Source organism: Labrus mixtus, chromosome 20 (assembly GCF_963584025.1).
Source record: "Labrus mixtus chromosome 20, fLabMix1.1, whole genome shotgun sequence".
Taxonomy (NCBI): Eukaryota; Metazoa; Chordata; class Actinopteri; order Labriformes; family Labridae; genus Labrus; species Labrus mixtus.
The window spans coordinates 19,922,149-19,938,720 of NC_083631.1; the positions used below are offsets into that span (position 1 = coordinate 19,922,149).

A 16,572-nucleotide genomic window follows, 5' to 3' on the forward strand; every position below is an offset into this window, starting at 1 on the left:
GTTGTTTGTTTGTCAGAGGGTACGTTTCTGTGTGTGTTAAGTGTGTGTGTGTGTGTTCTTTTCCTTGGCAAGCATGTGCTTTGTTTGTATGTTTACACGTGTGGTTAGGGCTCCCAAACCCCGTCATCCTCATTGACCTTTTTCGCAAGCTGTGAAATGTAATTTCAGGCTCGGGCTGCTGTATCTGCACAAACCTGCACCTGTGCCAAACGTGTCCGTCGGGAAGTCGGGGGGGCTAATAGGGCTAAAGTGGCGCAGCAGGGGATGCCAAAAAAAATGCTTTTTCGCACATGCACTGCTCAAACTTTCTAAAAAATGATTCAGACATGCCTCCCACTACATCTTCCTGACTAGCCATGTTCACATATGGACCCCGAAGCGGGAAACATAAAAAGGACATACTGGAGATGGTGGATGAGTTAACAGAGTCAGATGACAGTTTGTGCCTACATCGACGCTACGTGTTCTTTGACTTATTCACAGTTTAAAAGAAAGAGTGGTGAATACATGCTGGTGAGCAGGGGAAAGTCTGAAGCAGCTTCACTACATGCAGGAGGATCGCTCCAGTTTCCCACCGGGTTACAGGATGTAAACGCCATCGAACACCACCCGCACGCTCATGGGGAATCTTGTCGAATATTTCTGCTACTACTGACATCATGTGGAAACTTTACAAGGTGTGGCTGGAAGAATACCAGGTAAAGTCGGGGTAAAAAAATGGTCCCATTTGCGTTCAAACATGCAGCCCCCCCCCCCCCCCCCCCCTTGAAAATTTGTGGAAATTTGCAGGCGTTACGTGCACGTGTGAAAACACCAAAAAGGGAAACTGTCAGCCAAACAGACAGACAGGAGCTGATGTTTCATCAGAGTCCAATCCCCCTGTGAACGAGCTCACCTTTGACTCTTTACCTTCCTACCACCATGCCCGGCGACTTGGCCATTTCCAGGAGGTTTCAGCTAATTGGGTCAGATTGCGGCGAGCCGGGGGGAGCATTACGCCTCAAATTGGAAACACATGTAGCTGTAGCTCAGTGTGTATGTGTGTGGTGATGGTGGTGATGAGGGATCAGCTCTCAACAGAGAGAATCTAAGGGAGAAAGTCCAGTGGGGGGGGGGGGGGGGATCAGTTTGGTGAGAGGAAAGACGGAGGAAACAATGAAAATGAATTTCATGTAAAACTAATTTAAACTAAGAGAGTCAAAGTGTGTGAAGGGCAGGAGAGGGGATGACTTTGGGTTCCACCGGGAGGTCCCAGGCTCTGTAATTGAGGTCTTGACGTCTGACTTGGTGGCGGCCGGACAAGACTGTTGGCCTCACCCTGACAGCTCAGCTCAGCTCAGCTATTTGCAATAATTGGCATAATAGCCACCTTCCAATTATGCTCAGATATGAGTTTCAAATGAAGGAGGATGTCCAACATGAAGGTAAATGAGTTGATGCCTGATGGGGAAAGTATGATGTGGGAAAGTATTCTTCGGAGGGGTCGAAGGAAGTGACATCTGGAAACTTCAAATTGTCCCTTTTTTTTTTTTTTTTTGATAAATTATGGAAAGATGAGAATGTCAAAAAAGGTGGACCAAAAATAAGGAGAGAATAACTCCCAGGAAACTGATATCATAGCTATGAGGCACAGTTGTGTGATGTTGCCCGAGGCTTTGCAAGTGTACAAGGCACGGCTGAATTTTTAAAAAAGGATCTTTTTTTTTTGTCTTTATGGAGGCTTTCATAAAAAAAAAAATCTGTTGGGTAACAAAATCCCCAAAAAGGCAACCAGAAAACCCCTGGAGAGATTTGTGCTACAAACTGAGCCCTCACCTCGAAGGCTTTCAGCGACTCGTGGATTTAGGAAATCTCTCTTATGTTCCATGTTTGTGCAAGAGAGCATGAAGGAAAACTTGTTCTGTCGGTGATTGTCTTAAATAAACCTTTGTGTCTCCTCCTTTGTAAATGGCTGCGGGTTCTTTTGCATGGGTGAACGTGTAAAAAAAAAAAAAAAAAAAGGTGAGAGCAAGAGGGCAAGAGCCGTAGAAAATCCCATTTTGCGCGCCCCTTCCCTTTCAATCAACCGATCTTTGTTTGACCGTCACTCCTCTCTGTTCACACATTGCTCGCAACTTTCTCTCGCTCTCTTTTCCTGCCGCCTCTCTCACTCTTTTAACTCTCACTGATGCACCCCGAGGCGGAAATATCTAAGTGCACGCAGGGCAAGTTCAGACAGAGACGGCGATGGAGAGAATGGTGGGAGGGTTTGAAAGGATTTCGAGTGACTGACACTAAACGCTGAGAGGGAGGAACATGGCGAGGGAGACACAACACAGAGCGAGTGCAAAGATGGTCTGGGTGGATAGTTGCGTCAAATGTGATTGTGTTGCGGACGAGGCGGGTTTTTAGAGTGACTGAAAGAATTTGGAAGAGAACCTGAATGTTTACGGTGCTATCAGTCAATGGGTGCAAGTACATCAACGCTCCCCCCCCCCCCCCCCCCCCCCACACACACCGTCTGCGGGTATTGACAGTGTTAAATGTCTCCGTCCCTGATTGAAGACTGCACTTTAGTCTGCCTCACTATACAGAAGTGACCCGTTTTAGCGGCTTTGAGTTTGAAAAACCCCTTTTCATGATCCCCCCTTCTCTTTCTGTGTCTCCTCTCCATTCTCCTATCTCTCCCATCCCCAAACTCTTTCATGAGCAGTCTCTCAGGGGCAGGGTTGTAACGTAACCCTCCCCTCTTTTGTCTCCATTCTTCTCCTTATCCTTTCATCTTTTTTTAAACATTCAGGGGGAAAGGGGTTTGGTGAGATGGAAACCGCGACTTGGTAAAGGAAAGAAAGAGATAGCATGCGAGGGGGGGGGGCCGGGCAGAGTCTTCCCTCTGCTCTGTTCATCCGCCAATTTATGGCTCTCCTTTTCAACAAGGCCATTCACGGTGGAGAGTTTCAGTGGACGGGCCGATGTGAGGACGACTTATCTGCTCAGAGGACCCGTTGAACTGTCTGTCGGCCTGCGCGTCCCCCGTGGTCCTCCATTGTGTCTCCTCCGGGGGCCTGTCGTCGGCTTTCCCCCTAAAGACCTGCGAGTGGACAGAGCAGCCAGTCAACAGGTCCTGTTTGCGTCCTTTCAACTACACAGGGGTCCCGAAACCGCCCGCACTCACCCCGAAAAAGACATACCGACAGATAACCGGGTTTATTGACTTCTAATTCAACCAAATAACACGGCGGCATTTAACCGTGAAAAGCTCAAGATGTTTTCATGTAGGAAATATCCACAGCAAGTTAAGACAAGGCATATGGAATTCACACTATCACATTAAGAGAACCCAACCATTCACCGAGGCCACACAATCTTCTCATTCTGCTCGTAAAGTAAAGTAAGTGTTGAAAAATGAAAAAATACAGTTGTAAACAATCATGGGATGTATGCGCCAGATGTTTTTACATTACAGTAATCCATAGCAACAAAGTATCATAAATATTGTGTGTTGCAATGTCAAGAGATCTTCCCAAGTTTTGGGGATTTGGAGCGGCACCAAGAACTAATCACTTCTTTCTTAGCCTGCGGCGTCAATAAATATTTTCTTAGTTTGCAAGCAAACAACTATCACTTTCTTTTATGGTAAAAAATAAAAATACCAGCGCTGACATCTAAATTGAATGATTGAAAATGATTTGTTAAAGAGCAAGAGAGCCTGTCAGGTGTGTGTTTTTTTTTTTGTTTTGTTTTTTAACATGGCACCTGGAAAGGTATCAGGAGCTACCGTTCGGTGAGCTAAAAAGTTCACTCAGCTCGTTTTGGGTGTAGCCGCTTTGCAGTTTTAATGATAGACAACAGCAGGAACAAAACGTATTCTGACGCACAACAATGACGATTTGGATGCTGCAATAAAGTTAGGCAATTACCGGTATGTGACCAATTAGTCCTGCGAGCCCAACCTCCAAAGTGACCATCATTTTGGCATGTGCACCCCCCCTGAGCTGGACATTTTAAAGGTGTAAAGTAATCTCCCTCAAACTTGATTTATATCCAGGACCCCCCAGTAGAATTTACCTAAAGGTTTCTAGTCCTTGGAAATAGTTTCAGCAGTAGAAATGGATGTTACCTTGTCGACTCATTTCCTAGACGGTAAAACGGAAATTTAAATTTAAAACCGACAAGTTAAAAGGTAAAAGACCACTATGAATTTTTTTTAGCACAACTGATTTAAAATGGTCACATGGCACATGGTACAAGCACCGCCAGCCTTCGGTTCTCCATGCAGCTTAACAGACAAACTGTCTGTGCTAAACGTGGTTACGCATTGCTCTGGTTGATATGCCAGTTTTACCTGACACGGCCTACATTCAACTCTTACTCCATTTCCTTGATCAAAATACTGCCAAACCACAGCGGCCAAGAAATGCTACTAATTCACTGTGCTTGTTTACCAGGTATTAGAGCGGGGAGAGCACGCCCATAAACAGGAGGTACAGACAGTGTGCGGCTACCGTCCGCAGGTAGCGGTGGATGGCTGTGTTGCAGTTTGTGCACAACATTTGAGCAGCATTGTGGGCCAAAATATGCTGACTAGTAATTCATGTGCTGACTAGCGAGGTGGCGGTGTTTAACCATTTAGTCGACAAAACGGGCACTAGAATTACTTTTTAGAAGAAAAAACTCCTTGTTGGGTTGCAGGGGGCCAGGGGTCGGATTCATGGGGGGGCCATGGCTTCAAAATGCCCCAGGGCCCCAAAAATCAGCAAGTCCATCCCTGTTTAAAAAGTATGTTGAACAAGGAATGCATTTCACAGTAAATGTGAGGAGCCGACAGTGTTTCAAGCCGTGTTTACAGTTTACATTCTTAAGATGACATTTAAGCTTAGATAAGTTGGGATCCTGCATCTAAAATGACAAATCATGAGACCCACCCACCATCGAGGAACGGATGGAAAATTATACATGGGATCTACGTCATGGAAAAGATAACATTTTCCCTCAGAGTACAACGAGAAAAGTTTTATATAATACGGTCTAATTGGACTGAGTGCGTAAAACCTGTAAGATCAGACTTGAGATCTGATTTTATCTGTGAATTGTGAAAACCTTCCCTCTACATCTTGTTTTTTTCTTTTTGCTTGATTCAGAAACAGTAAGCTCCCCGGTTCTGTGGTTCACATGTTGCAGTAAATGAACGATTTATAAGGAAAAAGAAATTTTGGGAACGCATTATTACGGTGGCTGGGAAGTGCAAAGCAAAATTACAAAGTGTTAAACACTTTTACAAAATGTGAGAGACAAATTTACATTTTGAAAAACATTTTTACATTTTTTGAAACAAAATTACAAAACCAAAAACACCTACCGAGGACAAAACAAATTTACAAGATGTGAAACACTTTTACAATCGCTGAGACAAATTTACAAGAGGCAGAACACTTTTACCAGCCCCCCCCCCCCCCCAAAAACAAATTTACAAACGACAGAATCTTGACGGAAAGGGAATGCACCGCGACAAAACAAAACAAACAAAATGACCCCCTCACTCGATCACTTCCGGGTCACTTCGGACATTTGGTACATTCCCATTTTGTCAAGATTCTGTCATTTGTAAATTTGTTTGGGGATTGTAAAAGTGTTTCACATCTTGTAAATTTGTTTTCTAAAATGTAAATGTGTTTTTTTCTTGGTATAAGTGTTTTTGGTTTTGTAATTTTGTTTTCAAAAAATGTAAAAAGGTTTTTCAAAATGTAAATTTGTCTCACATTTGTAATTTTGCTTTGCACTTATCAGCCACCGTACATTATGGACAAAGACACTCAGACTTTCCGCACCAGTCTTTCCCAAATCCCAAACAATGGTCAAATAACTATATGAGGATCAGGGAAGCGTGTCAAGTAATGAAGGTTGTGTGCAGTGTAAATCAAACTGTGCTTTTCCTAATAAAAAGAAAATTTCTAAAAAAAAAAAAAGACAACTTTCAAATCACCCTGCCTTTGCTGTTGAGCAAGGCTCCTAGCTGCCAAAAAAAACCACGTCTCCTAACCACCTCCCCCCCAAAAAAAACAAACAAAAAAAAATCTGGCACAAGACGACGGAAGCAATCTGAAAGCAGACTCGCATTTGGCATTAAAACACAGGTTACATCTTCAGGTCTGATTGTGCCAAATGGGATGAAGTTGCACCCTTTGCATTTGCAGACCCTGACGTCTGAAACATCCACTTCCACTAACTGCGTGTTTGCAATAACACGCACTGTTACCAACAACCCCACAACGAGCTCACATCATTACATGGACCAGCGCCAATACACTGCTGGTAATTTAATAAACTGTTTTCTTGGGAACAACGGGGCGGGGACGAAACCGAAGGGGAGGTACAGGTAAAACACATCTCTGTCACGCACATGTGAAGTCTAAATCCACCACACTTGTGTTTTTGTGAATGTATCAAATCTAGACAGCAAAGCACATGTGACTTTTTTTTTGTGTGCCTAATCTTTTGCCCATTGACTCCTGTAAAATGCAAGTACATCTGTTTTGCACTTTGGATTCATCTGCCTTAACATGTGTTATTCGTTTAATCTTGTTTGTCTCTTTATAATATACGAACCTCCTGAGGGAGAGGGAGAAAAAAAAACAAAAAAACTTTGCGCTTCCCAAGAGAAACCGGAGGAGGTAGCGTGCGTTAAGCTAGCAGCCGGAGGAGAAGAAAACGGCGCCCTCGGAGTAGCCGTGTTCCACCTTCAAAATAAAAGCGGTGTTGTTCGCGTCGCGTTCCGTCCCCGTGTGGAATTCTCGCAGCGGGTTTTACTTTGAAGGCCTCCCCCCCCAACACCGACCTGGCGTTGTAATCCTAGCTCGCGCCGGCTTCACGGTTTGTCCGACTCAACGCGTTTCAGGCGGAGTTCAGATCTTAAAACATTTGGCCAACTTCTTTCACCTCTCCACTTCTTCGTTCACATATTTGAACTCAGGCACCTTTTTTTTTTCACCCCCCCTTTTGGCCCGCCACGGAGGAGTAACAACTCATATGGAATACTGAAAGTTTGAGACAAGTTTACATTTTTTTTTTGATTCCTTTCTGGGGTTATTACTCACTTACTTTTCTCTCTCTCTCTCTCTCTCCCCCCCAAAAAGTGGAAGCGCTCCCCGGACTCCTGCGGTTTGTTACTTTACTTCTCCTCGTCGGATTTTTTTGGGGGTTCACATGCGATGTCATGGACTATTAAAAGAAGGAAGAAATGTTTGTGTTTAGCCGTGTGGTTACCGTACGAAGGTGTTTTTTGAGATTATTTTTTGAAACCAGTTGAGCGTCTGGCGACAGGACTCGATAATCAATGTGGTGTCAGCTGGAAGGACGAGGGGTCCGGATCTCACCTAAACGGTATGCCTTTAAAACACACACGCAGCCCTTCAAATTGAAAGTGTTATGAAAGTTATATGATTAATAAAGGGACATATTAACTCATTTAATATTGTATAATTGGCTGTTAGATAGACCACTAGTTACATAATGACACTTAAGTTTTTAATTGGGTCACTTTATCAGCCATATGATCTTAAATAAGTTTTTTTACATACATTTTTTACATGCATTATTTTTTTTAATTATAGGCTTTTATTCCGTTTTGCTTGTTTCCTTGCAACTCCTTGCTCCTCAATGCATTCGCAACTTGCCAATCCCACTTCATTTTTTTTTTTTTTTCCGTATTTTCTTTGGCAGTCGTGCCTATTTTACATTTTGTTTTGGCTGGCAGGCACTCAGCTGAGGTGAGAGCTACCGTCTCACCGTACAAACCCGCAGGTATGATCGCACAGGTTGCAATAGGAAACAGACCTGCTGCAGTTGGATGTCTTAAATCCGATGTTACCAAGAGATCAGGGCTCCGTGGGTGGTTTGAGAATATAAAATCATGCGGTATTAAAGCTGGATGGCTGAGAACCTACACAGATATTGAAGCTTGTATATCTTGCAACATGTTGCCAGGTAAGCCTTAAACAGATTAAGGTAATTATCATGTTTTCCTACAACCAGTGCTTGTGCAGCCTCTTATCAGAAGTGTGTTTATGTTAGTGTGTGAAAGAGAGACCGATCCAGGGAGATGTCACTGATAGAGCTGTTCATTTGGAGCCAAGGTTAGAGAGGAGGAGGGCAGGATCCTGCAGGCTGAGCGTGGTATGAAACAATCACAGACCTGGAATTAATGGCCTGTTTGCACAGTGGGACAGCCGGGCTTTGTAATTGAGCACATGCAGGGGCCAAGGCCTACGGAGAGAAGGAAGAGCGAGCGAGGGAAGACAAACATTTACCTGCCTTGTGTTTCCACATCGCATGCTGTCACAGCCACTCCTGCTGTCACTGTTCTTGCGCTCGCAGACGCATTTCTGACACATTAGTCAGACCGTGTCTGTCATAAAATGTGCTGAAAGATGTGAGGCGAGGGGGCAAACGGTCTTAACGGACACCTCAGGCCTCCGGACATCCTTCACTCTCTGTCGCTCTTTGGGTTACAGGACTTCAAAGAGGCAGGATTAGCACGGGACGGGGTCTGGTCCTAACACTAACACAGGATGCATTATCCCTGTGTCAGATGGACGTGTCTGACATTAGCCACACATTAGGGGTTTGGTGGTTGTAGGGGGGGGGGGTTACTTTGTTAACTGGATAATAGCTCAGTAGCCACTGCCAGGTGTGGATTTACATTATGGCATCTGTTTCCTGGTGAGGGATTCGCAGCATGACCCCCCTGCCCCCGCCCCTCCGTCTGTACCATAATTCCCCTGGATTCCTCTTTCACTTATGCTGTCTCATCTGGAATAAACCCCCCCCCCCCCCCCCCGCGGTTCAAACTGGCAGCACTAAGTGCAGCAGTCAAACCAATTTTCCAGTTGCCAGTTTCAGTGAAGAAACAATTTTCATTTTTCTTTTTCTTTTGATCACATTTTCTGTCAGTAGCTTCCTGAGTTGCTACGCGTCAACAAAGTTTATTTATGTAAATGATGCATTTGTAAAGTAGCTCAATAATTAAGCAATGACTTTAACCGTCTTTGCAGTGACTTAAGGTATTTTAGAGTGTGACCAATTTGAGACTGTTTCTGTTTTAAGAGGAGACAAATCATCATAAACAGATATTCATTTTTGACTGAAATGAAAAAATGAAAATGTACTGATATGACAAAGCAAAGCTACTCAGACAGGCTGCTTTCTCAAACAAGTTTCCTGAAGAACACATGACATTAATATTCATTTTGAACCTGTTCTATTCCTGAGGATTTTACAGTATGCTCAGATCAGCTGCTCTGCGACATTTGCTACACTGACAGTATTTAAAACTGCAGAGGAACAGTGCTCACTGGTAGACAAACTACATGATCACAAGAGTTTTTTCATATCCATGCATGTTGGGAAAACAAACAACCTAATACAGATCTTTGTTAAGACTTTTATCAGCCCGATATGATTGTCCAAAAGAATTATCAGTCAGGTTTAGGTCATTTAATTAATAAGTTGTGAAACAGAAAAATGATCTGCAACTTTTGTGAATAATAAAGTGTCTTTTTTTTTTTTTTTTTAAGGTCAAATTTTGCTGACAGATGAACCGGATGTAGGCCTACTTCTTCGTTTGTTAGCTTGACGCTAATACATAATGGAAATTGTTGAAACTGTTAACAGGCTAAAATAATTAGCACTGCGATTGCACTAATTTAAATGTGAGAAATGATCTAACTTACTTGGAAATGTTGAAAAATCCTCCACAATGTGATCTGGTGTCAGAAGTTAAGAGAAGCTAAGTTAGCATCTTAGCATGTCCGGAGTCTGTGACAGTACAGTTGTGTCATTGGTCCACAGTCAGTGGCCTGTGGGCTGAATGATTTAAGCATAAATGGTCATCAAATAAAGGGGGCGCGCCACGACACCTGTGACCTGTTTACACTGTGGAAACGAATGGAAGGAGGATGCTACAGTGTTTGGGCCTCTTTAGAGATCATTGTGTGTTTTGATTTGTTACTTCTGTAGGTTTCTGTTGCCACTCTATGTTCCACCAAAACTTTAAAAAAGTCTGTTGTAATTAATTAGAATGAAACAGGGAAGGCTTGGCCCTGCTTGCCCATTTATACTCTCCCTGGAAGAATAAGATTAGCTTCTATTTTGATCAAATTAAATGATGAAAAAGTCGACGAGCGTGAAGGACACTTTGCATGTTTTTAGTTGAAAGCAAAGTGAAACAAATCTGTTTCAAGCTGTCAGTTAAAAATCTTCTCCGGGGTTCTTTGCATTGCGCAGTTAAAAGGCTGCGTCTCCTGGTCTTCTCACAAACAAACAAAGCGTTCACTGCAGAACCTGAGGGGAGATGAAGCAAGAAGGAACGGCAGATTGCAAATCAAGTAGATCGGTTCAAATCACGCATCTGTTCGATGAGTGTAATCTATGCTGAATCATGCAGGATGCCACTGTGTTTTTCCTGCAGGCCACTCCAGATAAAGTCAGAGTTCGGTGTGTTTACTCGCGGGATAATTGCTCGGTGACGTGGTCGCCTGCTGCCTGTTTGTTTAGGCCCCGGCCATGCGGTTTTCAGGGTGTTCTTCCTGTGATCATCTGGAAGAATTTCAGGCTACGCAGATTAGGATTACCATAAGTGTGCAGTGTTGATTGGGGAGTTTGAGGTTTTGATTTCAAGAGACTGGGATTTTTTTTTTTTTTTGTGTGTGTGTGTGTGCTTGTCTGGGAGGAAAGGGGGTGGGGGGGGGGGGGGGATTTAGAGTGCTTGGGTCTGGTCCAGAGGGCGGAAGAACGCCATGGTCCTTGTCTAGCCTTGCAGGGAGTGCAAATGATGCGTGTCATTGTAGCAAATGGAGCGTGGTGATGAAGTGCTGCTGCTGCTGTTTTACAAAGAAACTACTTAAAGAGGGACTGCCTGGCTGCCTTCTGTGTGGCATCCGAGCGCTCCAACAAGAAAGCCCTTAAGAAGCGCGTGGCCGCTCGTGCAACAGAAGACACAAACGCATTATACAAATCCTCCAGATGTACAGCCCGCGCCCGCCTCCCTCTCCGCAGTCTGCCGATTTCGAAACCGTCCTCGACTCCTCTTATTAGAGTCACTGGGCATGGTTCACCTGAGCGGCACGCACTTTGTTTTCACCTGTAATTGCTGCTCTCCATGTTTCGAGGGGCGTGTCCAAACCGCTTAAGTGTCTCGTCCTCGCACAAAGCACCTGGGTTTTATTTGGCGAGACCCGGCGCGTCGATCAGTAGCAAGAGAAAACAGGAAGCTCACCACACTTTGATGTGTTCTATCGGCTGCATGACAGGCCGGGACTGCGAGTGCCCGGGGCGACTGCATGAGTTACGTGTCGACCGATCCTTGCTGCTCCCCCCCCCCACACGGCGGCCTCATTGTGTCCAGGGTGTGGCCCCCGCTTCCTGCGCGTCCTGTCACTGAAAGGGTTTTGTCACTCACTCACTCAGAGATGGTCACCGATGATGCATCCATTCACACAAACACGCCACAAGCAAACAAACAGTCATGACGTCCACTCCTTCACACTTCTTGTCGCCCTGCAAGTTTAACCCCCCCCCCCTCTCTCTCTCTCTCTCTCTCTCTCTCTCTCTCTCGCTCTCCTCGCTGCCTTGAAGGAGCCTCGCCAGTAAAGCTGCATCACTGACATTCTGATCATTCCACCTATTTTAACTCTTTCCAAGTGACCTCCTCCCTGCTTTCAACAAACTAATATTCACCTCTGACGTGTCGGCTTCTGTGTACTGGCGTTACGCCATCTCTGTGCACGCCACACGGTGAAGTGACTGGAATATCTTTCCACTGAGTCACAGGTGAAGCTCGTTTAAATCTGAATGAATCACGTGGCGGTGACTCAAGATTTGTGATCTATCAGACTAAAAAGTCATCTGCATGACAGAAAGTGTTTACATTTGGCTTAGAGGAGGGCGTGTTTATTTGACTTTTGAACTGATTTGTTGGTTAACAGCTTTTATAATCACTTATTATAACATATAACCGCACATCACATTGCGTTACACTGACTAGAAAATAATCCATCTTGAAGTTCTTACTCACAAAAACAAGATAAATCTGGCAAGAGAAAATGTTCTGACTCCATTTTTGTTTTGTTTTCTACGGCGCCCCTGAAGTCCCAAAAAGCAACAAAAAAAAAAAAAATCTTGATTTTCTTTTTTTACTTTTTGGGACTTCAGGGGCTCCGTAGCTTTCGCAAAGTTTATTTTGTAACCAACATTTTAATTGTGTTATTTATTCAAGTGTATTGCTTTAATCTTTATCGGCCGAGTTCTACTTTAAATCATCATCAAACAGTTTAAATGTCCAGCTGAAGTTTATTTCTTTCAACATCTTCTTATCTCTGACCAGCACTGTAAAACCCAAAGATGTACATTGATTTAAATGCAAGAGGAGAAAAGCCTTTAAGTTCTGCATTTCTGTCTGTGAATGATCTCAGTCAGCAAGGTCATGGTAGGTGAATCCAAAAGATCGACCGGACGTGTCGACTCTTATCTGTACGGCAACTTTGAATATTGGCATTTTGGGTTCAAATTTGATTAAATGGAAGCAAAAAAATGAGTCGCCATTGGTTGACTGTTTGTGTCAACACTTTTTTAATATCACCCAGCGCTACATTTCTGCATCCACAAGAGGATTACCAAAAAGATCCCGCAGTATTTGTTTCACATTTCCTGCTGCACAAAATCAACTATGAATCATGTCGTGATTTTAAGCTGTGCAAAGTTTAAGTAGTGCAGGTTATGAAAAGCAGGATGTTTACAGTAGTGACAACCGCACGTCATCGCTTCAGTTCAATTCAAAGGGCTTAATGGAATGAAAGTTCCTAAATAAACTTTTTGCAGATGTATTGTGTCGTGGGCAGGCAAAGAAAACAAATGCACCCACAGCCCAGGTCTGTTCAGGTAGAATACCTGAGGTTTACCTCAGCAAGTATGCACTGCTTCATCTAATTGGTGTGTTTTTTGCGTGTAGGCCTGAGGTAAACCATGTTTGTTACCACAGATTTATAGAGATCCCCTTTGGATTGTAGAGAAAGCTCAACAATCCAACAACAGACGAGGAAAAAAAAAAAGGGAGAGAAAAAAAAAAAGCATGCCCTTAAAAGCTGAAAGGCTTGTTTTGTCGGGTCGCAGATGTCTTTTTAATCCACTTCCTTTGGCTGTGAAGTTTCTAACTTGTGGACATAATAGGTTGTCAGTGTCTCTGTTTGACGGCTGGGAGAATCTACAGCAATCATAGCTGAACTCCATCTTCTCACATGAAGAAGCAAGAGGGCGACCCTGCTGTACTTGGTCCTGTTTTTCCACTAGTTGTGCCAAGATTTTAAAGCCATACCTCAGTGGTTAAAGCAGCAGGGTCATAAAGCTGCGGGCCACCAGTAAAACCTCTCCTTTTACATTTTAATTGAGCTACTTAGGTTAACAGAAGGAGCCACAGTATGCATTGTTTAAAATAACATGTCTTCCTCTCTGTCTCCATGGTCCGCTACCTCCGCCAGCTGATACGTCTTGGGAGTGATGCACTGGCTTCCCCTGGTTGCCATGGTGATTGCCTCGGCCCTGCCCTTCCCTCACAACCCCGTGTCCAGGATTGCTGCCGCGACCGCCGAGCCCGGCTTTGACGGCCGCAGAGAGCGCCGTCATGACCAGGCCGCTGGCCTCGCAGCGAACCCCGTGGACTACAACTTCCGTGGAAATGCCTCGCACGCGGACTACAACGTGGTCGACCCGGTCAGCCAACAAACCAACCGACAAAACCTCCAGAACTTTAAGGATTACATGAAATCCCCCGTAGACACTTCAAACTTAGAAGTCGAAAATCAAGGAACTTACCAGTTTGACGGCAACTCAGGCGCTAATGACAAACGCAGAGTTAGTTTGGATGTTCCAGCAGAAGGAGGAACGCTCAGTATCAAGGATGTTTCTGAGGATAATTCTCTACCAAAGGACTACAACGCTGACATCAGCAGGCAGGATTACTCAAGTTTTACAGACTTTACCAAGAGGGAAAACCTTCAGGACTCCACGGACAGGTTGCAGGTTTCTACTGCCGGATCTCAAAATGCTGTCAGTCCTGCTGCTGGTCTAAAGATCCAGACGGAACCAGAGCAGACAGCGTCCGTCATTAGGACAGCTGTGGGAGGAAGCGGTCCTCCTGAGGAGAATCTAAACCTGGAGGCAGGGCTGGGACTTGGAACCGGGCTGGACTTGGAAGCGGACGAGATGTTTCTGGATGCACATCCTCGAGTCCTTTTCTCGCCTTCCCCGTCGCCTCCACAACACCCTCCTCTCCTGCTCATGTTGGAGAGCGGTCTGATGGAGGAGGACGGGGACAAGGAGGATCAAGAGGACTTGGACGGACATATCGAGGGTCACGGGGACCGGGCACTTGACAGGACCACGACTCTTAGTTGGGCAGAATCTTCCAGAGTGACCGCTGACGCTGCCCGTGCCGTCAAAAGGGATAAACGCTCTCACCTCTTGATCGACAGACGGCGAGGGGAGAAGTCGGTGTGCGAGGCGGAAAGCGTTTGGGTCACTAACAAGTCGACCGCCATGGACTCCCACGGCAAGTGGGTCACCATCTTGCAGGAAATCCAGACCCAGACCGGCCCACTCAAACAGTACTTCTACGAGACCCGCTGCCGCCAGGCCGAGCAGCCGAGCGGCGCCGGAAGGGCTAGGGGCGCGTCGGCGAAACCGGCGAGGACGGGCGTGGCCGGAGCCGGCTGCTTGGGCGTGGATAAAAAACAGTGGGTGAGCGAGTGCAAAGCCAAGCAGTCGTACGTCCGGGCGCTCACCAGAGACGCGAACAACCGAACCGGGTGGAGGTGGATCCGAATCGACTCGTCCTGCGTCTGCGTGCTGCTCTCCAGGACCAACCAGGCGCTGGCGAGAGAGGCCTTGATGAGGAAGGGGAGGGGCTGAGACGGCGAGAGATGGTGGGAAGTGGAAAGCGACGCAGAGCAGAGCAGCTGTGACGTCTCAGCCTTCCCCTCCGCCAAAACTCCAAAGACTTATTAAAAAAAAAAAAACAAGACGACCTCAACACTAGATCTTAGGGAAAAATGTCATATATAGATTTTTCTTGAAAGTACTGTTTTTGTATGTTTTATCTTTCATAATCTAAGTTATTTTTGATTAGTACATAAGCATGTGTATGTCTTTGATATTAATATATTCCTTTATATATATATGTGTACAATATGACACCAGTATACCTTTATGTACGAAGCTATGTTTATCTGTGTGTATTTATAGAAGAAGTCTTCATGGAGTGGTAGGTCTCTCCAGTGTCTGAAAATTCCAGCCTCTCTCTGCTCTTCTCGGGGGTTGTGAGAGGAAGGAGCGCCACCTACTGAGGCTCCACTTTACTGCTCCCATGTCACCGTGAATGCTGCGACAGTGCTTTCTAGAGTCTCATGAGAGGGAACTGTGTGAGATAAAGAAATACAGCATGGGCACACCGAAGCGGGATTTTCACACTCAGGCCGATGATTTGACAGGAATACATCTCCAATCCGTGAAACTTTGTTCAATGTGGTTCGTGAATGTTAAACCATGTGGTTTGTAAATTATATACGACACCCCCCAAACTAATTTTAACATCTGCTGGTTTGTTTCGGTTTGCCTGCCAAAATTTGGTAATAAAGGATCTTTGTACTCAGCAAATTCTTTTCGCGCCGCTTCACTGATGTAAACATAGCAGAATTGAGTTGGACAAAGCATGCTGGGATGTGTTTACGAAAGTCATGATTTCAAGTGCTCCACTGCAGGGAAGTCGTTTTAGGGACAATATAGGATCAGATCAGCGCAACTACTAGGCGAAACGGGGCGCTGGTGGCGCAGTGGTATGGAGGCTGCAGTCCTCCAAGCGGGCTGCCGGGTTTCGAATCCGACCTGTGGCTCCCTTCCCGCATGTCATTCCCTACTCTCTCTCTCTTCTACCTCTCATATAAAGGCACAAAATGCCCCAAAATATATCTTTAAAAAAAAAAAAAAACTACGAGGCGAAACATTACTGGGCAATTTCTTTCTCCTTTTTTTAATGTTATTTTAAGGCCTTTTTGCCTTTGTTGGATTGGACAGCTGAACAGAGACAGGAAATGTTGGGATGAGAGAGTAGGGGATGACATGCAGCAAAGGGCCGAGGTCGGATTCGAACCCACAGCTGCTGCAACGAGGACCACACAGCCTGTCTGTACACGGGGCATGTGACATAACCGCTAGGCTATCAGTGCTCCAATTTCTTGTATTCAGTAACCGAAAAAACTGCAAAGACGCCGATCACATTATCTGAAGTAAATTGCACAAGAACACTGGCAGCGTTTGGGTGCTGAAAGGACCATTTCCAATGTTTCATATTTATACCAAAAATTTAAGCAAACTCCGTCACACTGGCAGCATTAACAACTTTTCTGTAATTTAGCCATCGCTCGCTCTTTCTATAACGGCAGCTTTTTAAAAATATGATTGAAGATATGTCATGTTTTTTTTTTTTTGTTTTTTTTTATAGAGCTTTGGTTCTTTCTGATACTTTCCATCATTTAAACAACAGAAGAT

The 16,572-nt window shown here is 44.9% G+C and overlaps 1 protein-coding gene across 1 annotated transcript; it reads left to right on the top strand.

Moving 5' to 3' along the window:
- Positions 1–6,842: 6,842 nt before the first annotated feature.
- LOC132995716 (uncharacterized) lies at positions 6,843–15,681 on the top strand. The gene is made up of 2 exons (XM_061065850.1): positions 6,843–7,359; positions 13,509–15,681. Exon 2 carries the CDS (start codon positions 13,528–13,530, stop codon positions 14,935–14,937), a length of 1,410 nt encoding a protein of 469 aa, XP_060921833.1. The 5' UTR covers positions 6,843–7,359; positions 13,509–13,527; the 3' UTR covers positions 14,938–15,681.
- Positions 15,682–16,572: the final 891 nt, after the last annotated feature.